We start from the raw sequence: 12,882 nt of genomic DNA on the forward strand, positions 1-12,882 counted from the left end.
TCAGCTACACTATCATTGCAGAACTGATCCTGGCTAGAAATGTATCGAATCATAGAACAAAAACATGGTTTTAACTTATCTAATGAAGAATTGAGACAGTTTGGTATAAAGGTAACAAAATGCAGCAAAGGTCCTGATACTCCAACTAAAATACTACTGGATAGATAAATGTTTATGGAGATTCTCTGTCATCCAGGTCATGACTGTCCCAAAGGTGTTTTCAAAAAGCAACTGGACGTTCAGATTACTAACAACCAGGTGACTACAAAGAATATAAATCCTTCCATCGCCCACCATTCAGTCAGCACTGCAGAAGCTTATTGAAATAAAGGAACAGCTTTGAAGATGCAAGGTAATTTTAATTGCATACAAGCAAGCAGTAATATGGTATTGTACTTTGGTGCTGTGACTTGGATCAAAATGGTGAGAGGGAAGACAGTCAATCACTTGCAGTGCTTGAGGTTTCTGCTACTTTCCTTATGCCTCTCTAATCTAGACTGTTTGAAGAGGTAACACTTGTGGGAATGGTTACCTTGTACTACCACATTATGCACAAAGACACCCTTTATTCTCAAGTTAATATTTAACTATAATTAACAGTTTGAAAATACATAGCAAAAGTATATTTATAGGCGAGGAAACATGTATCAACCATTAACAACAGTAAAAAACCACATCATTGAGTGCTGTATCATCACCAAGCCCCTGTGCATCCTCCAACCTTGTTCTCATCCCACATATACCATTTGAGCGGCAGCTCTGGCTCCATGGGCCAAATTTACCCCTTGTAGTACCAAAGCCTATCTGGCCAACACCATCACTGCATTTGAACTCGATGTTGTTAACTGCTGTATCATCAAGAATTCCTTGACGTGGTTCCACTCTCAGAGAATAAGAAACCAAGTAGCCTTTATGGCAGAATAGCTTTCTGGTCCACTTTCCCCACCTGCCAAAAAAAACAAAGATAGATAAGCATCCTTTAGTGTCTAAATTAAATACTTGCCATCAATCCAAGAGATCCAGGCAGAATGGATAAAATCTTGGGCTATGAACCAAGTTAAAGTCTACTTTTTGCTATCATTGCATAATTCTGGGTCAAAATTTGATAGTCAACCTAATTCTTTGGTGCTACTGTAAAAAAAAATTAAGGAAAAGAGTCTTTTGGCATCTGGCATAAACTCCTAGGAAAAATGGGATACAGAATTCTTCCCGTGACCTCTTTCCCAAGACTTCTCCTAATCAATGTCATGTTCAGAATCCTTTACAGCAGAGGTTTCTCATACCACAAATTGTCTTACACTATTCTAACCACCATTTCCCCTGAAAAAAGACCTTTTCCTTCTATTACCCTTGAATGAATGAATTACCCACTAGTGAAGAAGTAAATCATTATTCAGCTAGCAAGTCCCCTGTGGAAATTCAGTGCCTCATTTTCTTATTGGATGTCTGAGTTCTTTTTTCAGTTTCCCTTGTTACTTTACACATGGTGTTCCACAGGAAAACAGAGTTCTTCCTCTGGCTGCCATGTGGCCCTTCCCCATGTTTTATTTGGGGGAAAAGGATTGTGCAATAAAGAAAGGTGAATCAACATCTCAAATGTCCAATGCTGCCCTTATCCTGATTTGAGGCATTTTGATTGCTGAGACCTTCATTTGTAATGAACTTAATTAAATAATCTGATCAATAGGTAAAAGATATTGCAAACAATATACAATTACTGTTGAGCAGGAATCTGGAGAAAGCGTAGAAGGTGTCTACATGCAGAGGCATCCATTATCCCTACAAACTTCTTAAGTCATGGAAAGTCACCAGGGGAACACACAATGTCCTGAGACAACCAAGACTCTCCAGTGTCCTTAAAAAACCACCCAAAAGTACAAGAAGTATCAAGAATATCTCTAGTTAATTTTGAAGGAATTGGGCTTCAGGGAAATAGATATGAGGAATGGTTGGAATCATTGAGTATGTTTAGTTTACAAAACAGAAAATTATGGGACAACGTGAGAGCTGCCCACAAGTATTTGAAGGGCTGAAATGCAGAAAAGGGGGAAGGTTTGTGGGTTTCATTCTACAAGAGGATACAAGAAATAATGAGTTTAAATTATGAAGATTTTCCTAATCTTCATTAGGGACCCTTTGCTTGAGAGATTGTAGAATCTTTGAATATAGAATAGTTACACCACTGCGCAACTCAGGAATACAAACATTTCTCATCCATGTCTCAGTATCAGCAGCTCATTCAGAGAGGTCATCTCCTCTCCCAGTCTTCATGACAAGGAAATGAAATACGATAAGAAAATCAGTTACTCACGGTCCAACTCTAGACTCAATTTCTGTGCCGTCATCACAGTACAAGCGGATTCCATTCAGACCTGTATTGTCAAGAGTCCAATTGTCTTTTTCCACCTAAGAAAACAGGACCTTGGTAAAGTTCTAGATCAGCCTTTCTTCCCTTGCTGTCCTTCAGATTTCAATTCTCAGAAATACCAAGATTTACCCATAAATATTGGAAAATGAATTGGATCAAGATTAGATCTGCCACACAATATTCCACTCCAAACTCAATACATTTCTTTGATTATAGAATTAAAAATGTAAAGCATCAACATAATTACTTCTTGATTGCCTTTCTTGAAAGATAAGATGAAGAATTAATTTCAAGAGAATATTTAGAAGTGAAGGAGCATCAGAAAAATACACTTTTACCTTCAGGGAGAAGGCGTTAGCATAGCCAGAAGAGCAAAATGAAATTGGACCCCATTCACCCCAAGAACTCCCATTTGGCACACTGAGCACGGAAGAATACGTTCGAGATTCGGTATTCCACAGGCAGCAGGAGATAGTCAAGAGAAGAGTGATGCTGGCAGAGAGATCCATGGAAACCATTCTGCTTCTTGAAACAGAAAAATCTTCAGAAATTGTAGCATCCTAGAAACCAGAAATCAGTCGTAAACTATCCGCAGTACCACCCTCATGAAATCATGCTTTTCAGTTCTTTTGTTTTGTGGCTTCCCATCACCCTTAATTCCAGGGAACTGCCTGGATTTGATCTTGCAGCTTTCTTGGTAAGATTTTACCAAGAAAGGCCTCCTTCTTGGAATGAGAGATGAAAAGCAGGCTGTTCCATGAAATAAGGGAGAAAAAATGGATAAGTAAGAAATGTTTTAACGATGCGAAATTGTTGGAAAGAAAAAATTGTTAAAGATTCTTTTGTTTTTTTAAATGTTTAATAAAAAATATTTTTTAAAAAAATAGATTCCATTACATAATGACACTATTAATGATGTAACAGAGCACCATCTAGTAAAAATTTATGACATTTATATATAATATTCTACCCAGCAACAAGCTTATACCAGACATTCTATAAGGTCATGGATTGGATGGGATGGGGGAAATAGAAACAAATATCAAAAATACCACAATTTACATAAAATGATGACTAGCTTTATGAACCCTTTTCAATGTTCAATATTTCTGCATAAATATGACCTAAAACATAATTGTTCTGAACACGTCCTAAATTTCTAAAGCACACCCAATTAAACAAATGAGTAAAAAAAAAAAAAAAAGCAGACTGGTCTTGAAGGAGGGAATTTATATATAACATTAACATATGACATGTAACATATAACAAAATATAGTACTAATACTAAGCAGCACAATAAGTAAAACCAAAAAGTTGTAAATATATAATCACTGGGTGATTTTGAGACAGTCCCTCTCACCTTAAGATTCCTGGCAAAACTGTTGGGGAAAAAATGAGCAATGAGCTCCTGAATGGAAGGAGTGAAAATGAATAAATAAATAATTTTCCCGGCCCCTTTCATTGAGGAAATCTTGCTTTTGGACTCTATGAAGATGCCTAGAAATCCCAAAAGGCCAGTTTGCCTTCTGAGGCATGGGTTGTATTAGAATTAGTCTTTGTACATAGGAGAGACTGTCAAGCCAGCCATTTTGCAAGTGTGCCCATTAAATGTTTTCAACATTCCAAGTTGTCACATGCACTAAAATATTGTCTCTTGCTCCCTTAATGTTTTTTTTTCCTTTCTTACTCTGTAGCTTTTCTCTTTCACACTCTATAACTAGCCTTGTCTTTTTCTTTGCTTTAATTTCTCAGTTTCTCCCTCCTCCTCAAATGCGAAAGGCATCTCTCACTTCTATGTTCACACTAATACCTAGAGCAAGAACGAGCTATCCATATTCCACTAAAGCCATCCATATTTTCTACTCTTCTAAAGATATGTATAATTCTGACTTAATCTCCCCTGGTTTCCTTTGATTGCTCTCTGCAGCTATACTTACTGTCTTCCTGCAGTTAATTTTCCTACAGCCAGAACGGGAAAGACCTTAAATGGAGGACTGTTTGTAGGCAGGACAGAAGTAGGGGCAGGGACATGAAACCTGAGCACCTTCCATATCCTTCACTGGATGGAGCCATGAAATTTTTTAAAAAAAGATTATGGTTGCTATCAGAAAATAAGGTCTAATTTATTTGCATTTTATTTTTGTCCACTGGATGCTTAGGTGATGCTTAATTTAGCTATGTTTATTAAAGATGCTGAACTATAAAAACTATAAAAACAAGCCTTTCAGTAGCCATGGGCCACACTTAACATCAGGAAGGGGATTGACAAGCCCTATATTGAGGAAGGAGGAGGAGGAGAGGAAGAAGGAGAAGGAGAAGGAGGAGAAGGAGAAGGAGAAGTGGAAGGAGAAGAAGGAGAAGGAGAAGGAGGAGGAGGAGGAGGAGGAGGAGGAGGAGGAGGAGGAGGAGGAGGAGGAGGAGGAGGAGGAGGAGGAGGAGAGTGAAAGAGAACCTTTCAAATTTTTTTTAAAGTGTTCTCTAGATGTTTATTGTTTGGTATATTGTTAGAACTCAGACTATTAATTTCACTCACCAAATTGTAAAACCAAAATGTGATCATACAGAGAGATTTTATATATTTCCACCCTTGAAATGACAGGAAGTCAAGATGCTGATTTTTAATAATTACAATCAGAAGAGACTTGGGAATGATGGGGAGGGGGGCATGAATTACTTACTTCTACAATAAGCCATAGTTTGTGCAGCACAACAGAAGTGTACATAGCGCTAACTCAAACAAACTATATTATGGGTTACCACCATGTAGCTATCCAGCCATTAGAAAGAATAGATTTCTTTCTTTTTACTAAATTGAGTCATGTGGAATGTGTTTTTACTAGAAAAGATTTTTTAAATGTGTAAAATGCCCTGGAAAACTTTCACATTTTCAAAACTACAAACTCTCTTAGCCCATTAAGTTCTTAATTTTCAAAATGTACCCATTTTTATTTAATTTTTTATATATATATATTTATCTCATATAGTCTTGCCACCGTAGCCATTCTGTTCAACAATTTGCATAACAATATGTCTATCTGGGTGTTTTTCTCCAGAAGAGTAAACCAAGACATTCTACTGACTCTATGTTTACTGCCTTTAAGTTTTGAAACTGATTATTTAGGTGGATCTAAGACAAATTGAGCAGTTAGCGGAAGCTAACTGCTCAAAATATGCTTTTTAAACTGATCGCTGAAACTAATTGCTGAAGTGATTTCTGAAAATTAACCATCAGAACGAATTGCTGAACTATATCAAGGTGAAATAATAATGCCATGGAAACTTTCTAATCAGTTTTAGCCAATCTGCCATATGCAATGTAACTTATGACCTGAAGAGAACATGTCCTAATGTCTTGTTCCAAGAATCATTGTGTTTGAATTGCATGGACTTCTGCAGAAGACAGCCTAGCAATGGTATTAACGAAGAAGAGTAGACAATCACCAAAACATTTTGATGGCAAGTGAGGAGGGTGCAAAGTAGGTGGGAGCAGGACTGTGTGCTGTTATTTTGTTAACAAGGGATGGGAAGGGGAAGGATTGATATAGAAAAACAGAAGCATTCTGCTCCTATAGCTTTATATATTTTTCCACTATTTGTTTGGAAACTACTTCAGTCGGCAAGAGTAGTTAACGTGCAAACCAATCCTCCTGGATCTTCTTCAGGGACTTTGTCTTTCTGCATCCTTTGTTTTAGATCAAACATCAGTCATTGGAGTACCAACCTTAGTTCATAACCTCCTATGGGCACCACCAGATGTTTCCTCAGCTATCCTCTCCTTTATTCTCCAGACTCAAATGTCAATTTTTATCAAATATTTTTTAAACACTGGATACTCAAAATTCCCCCCAAATTTAAAGAGGTGTTCCTCTAAAATCTCTCCAGTTATGTGGGTTGGTCAGGGTTGGTCTGGGAGGAGATCACAATGGACTTCATAGTTGAGCTCCCAGAAAGTGGTCCACTTCACTGCCAAGTTCTGGAAAGAGTTCCTGAGGTCCATCGGGTCCACACAGGGGCTCAGTTTGGCTTTTCATCCAAGCATGAACGGAGCTGCTGAATGTATGAATGCCATGGTGGAACAATACATCAGATACTATGTGGATTACCAGCAAGAAAATTGGGAGGAGTTGTTGCCATTCGCAGAAGTGGCATACAACAATGCCATGCATTCTAGCACTGGACTAACTCCTTTCCAAATTACCAGCAGCATGGAATTTGTCCCCATGCCAGAACTGCCAAGAGAACCCCCCTCCTCCATGTCGTTGACAAAATGGATGGATTCATTGAGAAAGGGGTGGGAAAATACAAAAAAGGCACTCTCCAAAGCAGTGGCTGAATATAAAAAACAAGCAGATAAGCACCGCTCGCTTCAACCTCCCTTTCAGGTGGGGGATAAAGTTTTTCTTTCCACTAAATACATAAAATTGAGTCTGCCTAGCAGGAAATTGGGACCAAAGTTCTTAGGCCCTTTTCCTATAGTAAAAATAATTAACCCTGTGAGAGTGCAATTAAGCCTCCCTCGCGTATTAAGGAAAATACACCCCATATTTCATTGTAGTTTGCTGAAATGATCCGTTGGATCTAACATAAGACCCCAGACCCAGCTGCCTTCTCCCCCCATTGTGGTGGAAGGGGAGACCCATTACAAGATAAAGAGGATATTAGACTCCAGAATGTATAAAGGTAAGTTGCAATACCGAATACAATGGAAAGGGTACCCTTTGTCTGAAGCCACCTGGGTAAAAAGCTGGAATGTCAAAGCAGGTAGACTGATTAAACAATTCCATGATAAATACGCAGACAAGCCAAAGGGTCCCCCCGGGGGGGAGGGGTGGCTAAATGTGGATAATTCCCCCAAATGTTATTTTCTTTACAGGACACATGTCTCTTCGGGGGGGGGGTGCCTGTCATGCCTGGAAGCCATATTACCTGTGTGACTTGAGGATCCAGGCCTGCCGCAATCATACCGTGGGAAGTTGTGAGGGGGGATTGCATGAGTGAAGTAGAGATAGCCATAACAAATTTCTCTAAGACAAGGTCAAGGCCATGGTCTCCGGCAGCTGTGCAAAGAAGAAATTGGAGGATGCCTTGTGTTTCGGGAAAGAACTGATTGGAGCTGTGTGGACAGGTGGGAGATGTGGGCAAGGTCTTGAACTTTCTTGTGGGTGAGGAAAACCTGGCAGCTTTCAGATTCAAGTTTTCCCAGATGTGCCAATATGACATCTCTAGTAATAGTAGGTTTTGAGGAACTTCAAGCCCCAGGGTTTGATTTCATTAGGGGTGTTACTTGGAACCCTGACACTCACTTTTGACCAGTCCTGGGAGTATTCACAGAGGGTATTTAGCCATGGCTTCATTTACCATAGTTTGTCAAATAAGTTGAGTTCTCTGGGTTAATTTCCATTAAGTCTTAAAGCACGGTTTTTAAAGCACAGTGGTCTGCTTCACAGATCCCTCTTGGGTTTAAGACTGAATGCAAGAGGGGAGAAAAAGAACTGAGATAATGGGATAAACTAAATAAATTAAATCTATGTAATGTATAAAAACAGACTTCACTCTCTTGGGTCTTCTCTTTAAAAGTTCAGAAATGATGGTTCTAATCATCAGATTATCAAATCCAAATATATCAATCTGAGAGGAAGAGGCGTGACAACATTGGAATACTTTAATTTCCAATCTGATAAATTTAAATGATAACGGCTAAACCATTGCTCTGTCTATTCCCAGGTTTCTCTTTGTTCCTCTTAGTCTGGAATAAATAGAAACTAGCCCCATAAATTTGCCATGAACTAAGTTGCATGTACATTTTTGGGGTTGCCCTGTTGAACTCTGACATTGTAATTTCATCTCTTTCAGTATCTTGATAAGTTCAAAAGCAAAATGGAAGAGAAGATGTCAACACTTTAAATGAAGATTCAGCTACACTATCATTGCAGAACTGATCCTGGCTAGAAATGTATCCTATCATAGAACAAAAACATGGTTTTAACTTATCTAATGAAGAATTGAGACAGTTTGGTATAAAGGTAACAAAATGCAGCAAAGGTCCTGATACTCCAACTAAAATACTACTGGATAGATAAATGTTTATGGAGATTCTCTGTCATCCAGGTCATGACTGTCCCAAAGGTGTTTTCAAAAAGCAACTGGACGTTCAGATTACTAACAACCAGGTGACTACAAAGAATATAAATCCTTCCATCGCCCACCATTCAGTCAGCACTGCAGAAGCTTATTGAAATAAAGGAACAGCTTTGAAGATGCAAGGTAATTTTAATTGCATACAAGCAAGCAGTAATATGGTATTGTACTTTGGTGCTGTGACTTGGATCAAAATGATGAGAGGGAAGACAGTCAATCACTTGCAATGCTTGAGGTTTCTGCTACTTTCCTTATGCCTTCTCAATCTGGACTGTTTTGAACACCTGGGGGGACGGCGGTTACTTTGTACTAGCATGTTATGCACAAACACACTCTTTATTGTTAAGTTAATATTTAACTATAATTAACAGCCTTTGAGAATGTATAACAAAAGTATATTTGTAGGTGAGGAAACATGTATCAACCATTAACAGCAGAAAAAAACCACATCATTGAGTGCTGTATCATCACCAAGGCCCTGTGCATCCTCCACCCTTGTTCTCATCCCACATATGCCACCTGAGAGGCAGCGGTGGCTCCATGGACCCCATTCACCCCAGGTCAGGCCAAAGCCCATCAGGCCACTACCATCACTGCAGGTGAACTGGATGTTGTTAGCTGCTGTATCATCACCCTCTCCTTGACTTGGTTCCACTCTCAAAGAAAAAGAAACCAAGTAACCTGTGAGGCAGACTTGGTTTTTAGTCCAGGTTCCCCACCTGCCAAAAAAGAGAAAGATGGATAAGCATCACTTTATCATGTAAATTAAACACATGTCATCAGTCCCAGAGATTCAGGCACAAAGCTAAAATCTTGGGCTAAGAACCAAGTTAAAGTCTACTTTTTGCTATCATTACATAATTCTGGGTCAAAATTTGATAGCCAACCTAATTCTTTGAGCTATTGTAGAAAAAAAAAGTTGGAAAAAGAGGTCTTGTGCCTGCTCCTAAGAAAAATACGATAAAGAATATATCCCTTGATCTCTTTCCCAAGACTTCTCCTAATCCCATGATGGCGAACATAGGTTCGCCATCATGGCGAACGGGTACCACAGGTGGCACACAGAGCCATATCTGTGGGCATGCAAGCATTGCCGTAGCTCAGCTCCAGCACACATGCGTGCACTGGCCAGCTGATTTTTGGGCCTTCCAGTCCCACCGGAAGTTGGGAAATGGGCTGTTTCCAGCCTCCAGAGGGCCTCTGAGGAGGGGGGAGGCCATTTTCACCCTCCCCAGAGAAGAACAATGGAAAGGAGCAAAAAAAAATACACATACAATGGCCCACAAACTATTTGCTACACCACTGCACCACTCAGGAACACAAAAAACTCTGATCCAAGTCTCTGCATCAGGTATTCATTCAGAGAGGCCATTAAACAACCCTTTCAGTGCCTTCCTCTTCTGAGATCAGCCACGTTGATTTTCAGGATTGGGTAGCATTGAACTAAGCACTTGTCAAGTTGTCATCTCCTCTCCCAAACTTCATGACAAGAAAATGCAATACAATAAGAAAGTCAGTTACTCACGCTCCAACTTTAGACTCAATTACTGTGCCATCAGTACAGAACAAGCGGATTCCATTCAAAGCTGTATCATCACCTGCATATTGTTTTTCTTCCACCTAAAAAAATATGACCCTGATAAAGTTCTAGATCAGCCTTTCTTCCCTTGCAGTCCTTCAGATTCCAATTCTCAGAAATGCCAACATTTACCCATAAACATTGGACAAAGCATTGGATCAAGCTTAGATCTGCCACACAATATTCCACACAAAACTCAATGACTTTCTTTAATTAGAGAATCAAAGAGAGTTAAGCATCAACACAGTTACTTCTTGATTGCCTTTCTTGAAAGATAAGCTAAAGAACTTATTTCAGGAGAATATTCAGAAGTGAAGGAGCATCTGAAAAATATTTTTTTACCTTCAGGGAGAAGCCATGAGCATAGCCTTTATCACAAAATGTATTTTGGCCCCAGGTACCCCAGGAACCCCCATATGGCACACTGAGCACGTATGTATACTCTCGGGCTTCGGTATTCCACAGGCAGCAGGAGATAGTCAAGAGAAGAGTGGTGCTAGCAGAGAGATCCATGGAAACCAGTCTCCTTCTTGAAACAGAAAAGTCTTCAGATATTGCAATGTCCTAGAAACGGGAAATCAATCATAAAGTATCTGCAGTACCAGCCTCATGAAATCATGCTTTCCAGGTTTTTTTATTTTGTACCTTTGCATCAGCCTTAATTCCAAGGAACTGTCTGGATTTGATCCTCAGTTTTCTTGGGAAGATTTCAGAAAGTATTTGTCACTGCCTCCTTCTGCCTAGAGCTGAGATAGAGGGACCGGCCCAGTTGGCTTTGTACCTAAGACATGACTCAGTCCTCAGCCTGGTGTCTTAACCAATACACCAAACTGGCCTCTACAATCAGCAGCTTAGAGGATTTATGGCTTATAGCAAAAAAACAGAGTGAGGGGAGCAGGGAACTCAAATACATAATTTTCTGAATCTTGCACAAACTTTAATTCCTATAAAATTAGCCTGAGTCAACAAGGTATGTTGAGAAACCATTTCCATAATTTGCATAATTTCTTGCAAGTCAAAATGCATTTCTTTCTTGTATTAATGAAGTGAATTTATATATAATATTAATTTATAACATGTAACATATAACAAAACATTATTATTATTATTATTATTAATAATAATAATAATAATAATAATAATAATAATAATAATAATAATAATAATAATAATAATAACAGCATTAATAATAAACACTACAATAAGTAAAATCAAAAAGTGGTAAATACATAATCACTGGGTGATTTTAAGACAATCCCTCTCACCTCAAGATTCTTACAAAGACCGTTGAAAAAAGAATGAGGAAAGGGGTATTAGGTAAGCCATTAGGAGCTCCTGAATGGAAGAAGTAGAACAAAATAAATAATCTGCCTGGCCTTTATCTGAGTAAATCCTGCTTTTGGACTCTATGAAAATGCCTATTAATTCTAGAAGGCCAGTTTGCCTTCTGAGGCATTGGTTGTATTGGCATTAGTTTTGCCCATCACTTTGCACAAAGGGGAGATTGCCAAGCCAGTCATTTTGCAAGTGTGCCCATTAAATGTTTTCAACATTCCAAATTGGCACACTCACCAAAAGATTGTCTCTTGGTCCTTCAATGTTTTTTTCCTCCTTTCTTACTCTGTAGCTTTTCTCTTACACAGTCTATAGATTCTTCAGCTTTTGCTTTGCCTTAATTTCTCAGTCTCTCCCTCCTTCTGAAATGTGAAGGCATCTCTCACTTGACTGCTCTCTGCAGCTATACTTACCGTCTTCCTGCAGTTAATTTTCCTACAGCCAGAATGGGAAAGACTTTAAATGGAACAACTGTTTGTAGGCAGGACAGAAGTAGGGGCAGGGACATGAAACCTGAGTAACTTCTGTTGCCTTCCTTGGATGGAGCCAGGAAATGTTTAAAAAATTATTGTGGTTGCTATCTGAAAATAAGGTCTAGTTTATTTGCATTTTGCTCTAGTCCACTGGATGCTTAGCTGATGCTCAGTTTAATTACGTTTATTAAAGATTCTGAACTATAAAAACTATAAAAAGAAACGTTTCAGTAGCCATGGGCCACAATTTAACATTAGGAAGGGGAGAGACCATATTTAGCATGGTAGTGATGATGATGACGATGAAGAAGATGATGATGATGAAAGAAGAAGGAAGGAAGGAAGGAAGGAAGGAAGGAAGGAAGGAAGGAAGGAAGGAAGGAAGGAAGGAAGGAAGGAAGAGGAGGAGGAGGAGGAGGAGGAGGAGGAGGAGGAGGAGGAGGAGGAGGAGGAGGAGGAGGAGGAGGAGGAATAGAATTGAGGCCATTACTTCTGAAAAAAAACTTGGGGGTATTTTTTAAAAGTGGTGTCTATTCTAGATGTTTATTATTTGTTGTATTGTGAGAACTCAGACTATTAATTTCACTCACTAAATTGTGCATAAGGTGATCACACACAGAGGTTTTATATATTTCCACCCTTAAAATAACAGGTGCTAATTTTTAATGATTACAAACTATTAAAAAGGCAGCTTTTAGCTTCTTTCTCATGTTTTCTTATTTACCAAGACTGGGCTCACATTTTGCTAATAGTCATATGTTTCTTCCAAGGTCATCTCTGCACAGGTAAGTAGAACATTTATATTTATTGCACATTAAACGGCTTTTGGAATTTTGTGACTGCGAAGAGTCCTTTTACCTGTAAGTAGACAAGTGAAAGGGTTAGGATTAATGTCTCCCCATTGGACAATTCCCATGGTACTGTGGTTTCCCATGACATATCTTTACAGCCATGGCAGGAGGATCATCTGAGAACACCTATAAGATGGG

The 12,882-nt window shown here is 38.9% G+C and overlaps 2 protein-coding genes across 2 annotated transcripts; both read right to left on the reverse strand.

The window, feature by feature from the left end:
- Positions 1-344: 344 nt before the first annotated feature.
- LOC148113292 (vitelline membrane outer layer protein 1-like) lies at positions 345-2,894 on the reverse strand. Its single transcript, XM_087871532.1, has 3 exons — positions 2,707-2,894; positions 2,312-2,406; positions 345-946 (listed from the first exon to the last, which is right to left on the reverse strand). The coding sequence occupies exons 1-3, from the start codon at positions 2,884-2,886 to the stop codon at positions 655-657; spliced, it is 567 nt and encodes a 188-aa protein (XP_087727658.1). The 5' UTR covers positions 2,887-2,894; the 3' UTR covers positions 345-654.
- A 5,728-nt stretch (positions 2,895-8,622) lies between these two features.
- On the reverse strand, positions 8,623-10,681 carry LOC117664181 (vitelline membrane outer layer protein 1-like). Its single transcript, XM_034415022.3, has 3 exons — positions 10,428-10,681; positions 10,032-10,126; positions 8,623-9,225 (listed from the first exon to the last, which is right to left on the reverse strand). The coding sequence occupies exons 1-3, from the start codon at positions 10,596-10,598 to the stop codon at positions 8,934-8,936; spliced, it is 558 nt and encodes a 185-aa protein (XP_034270913.2). The 5' UTR covers positions 10,599-10,681; the 3' UTR covers positions 8,623-8,933.
- Positions 10,682-12,882: the final 2,201 nt, after the last annotated feature.

Source organism: Pantherophis guttatus, chromosome 5, assembly GCF_059756535.1.
Source record: "Pantherophis guttatus breed Tessera chromosome 5, ASM5975653v1, whole genome shotgun sequence".
In the NCBI taxonomy this organism is placed as follows: domain Eukaryota; kingdom Metazoa; phylum Chordata; class Lepidosauria; order Squamata; family Colubridae; genus Pantherophis; species Pantherophis guttatus.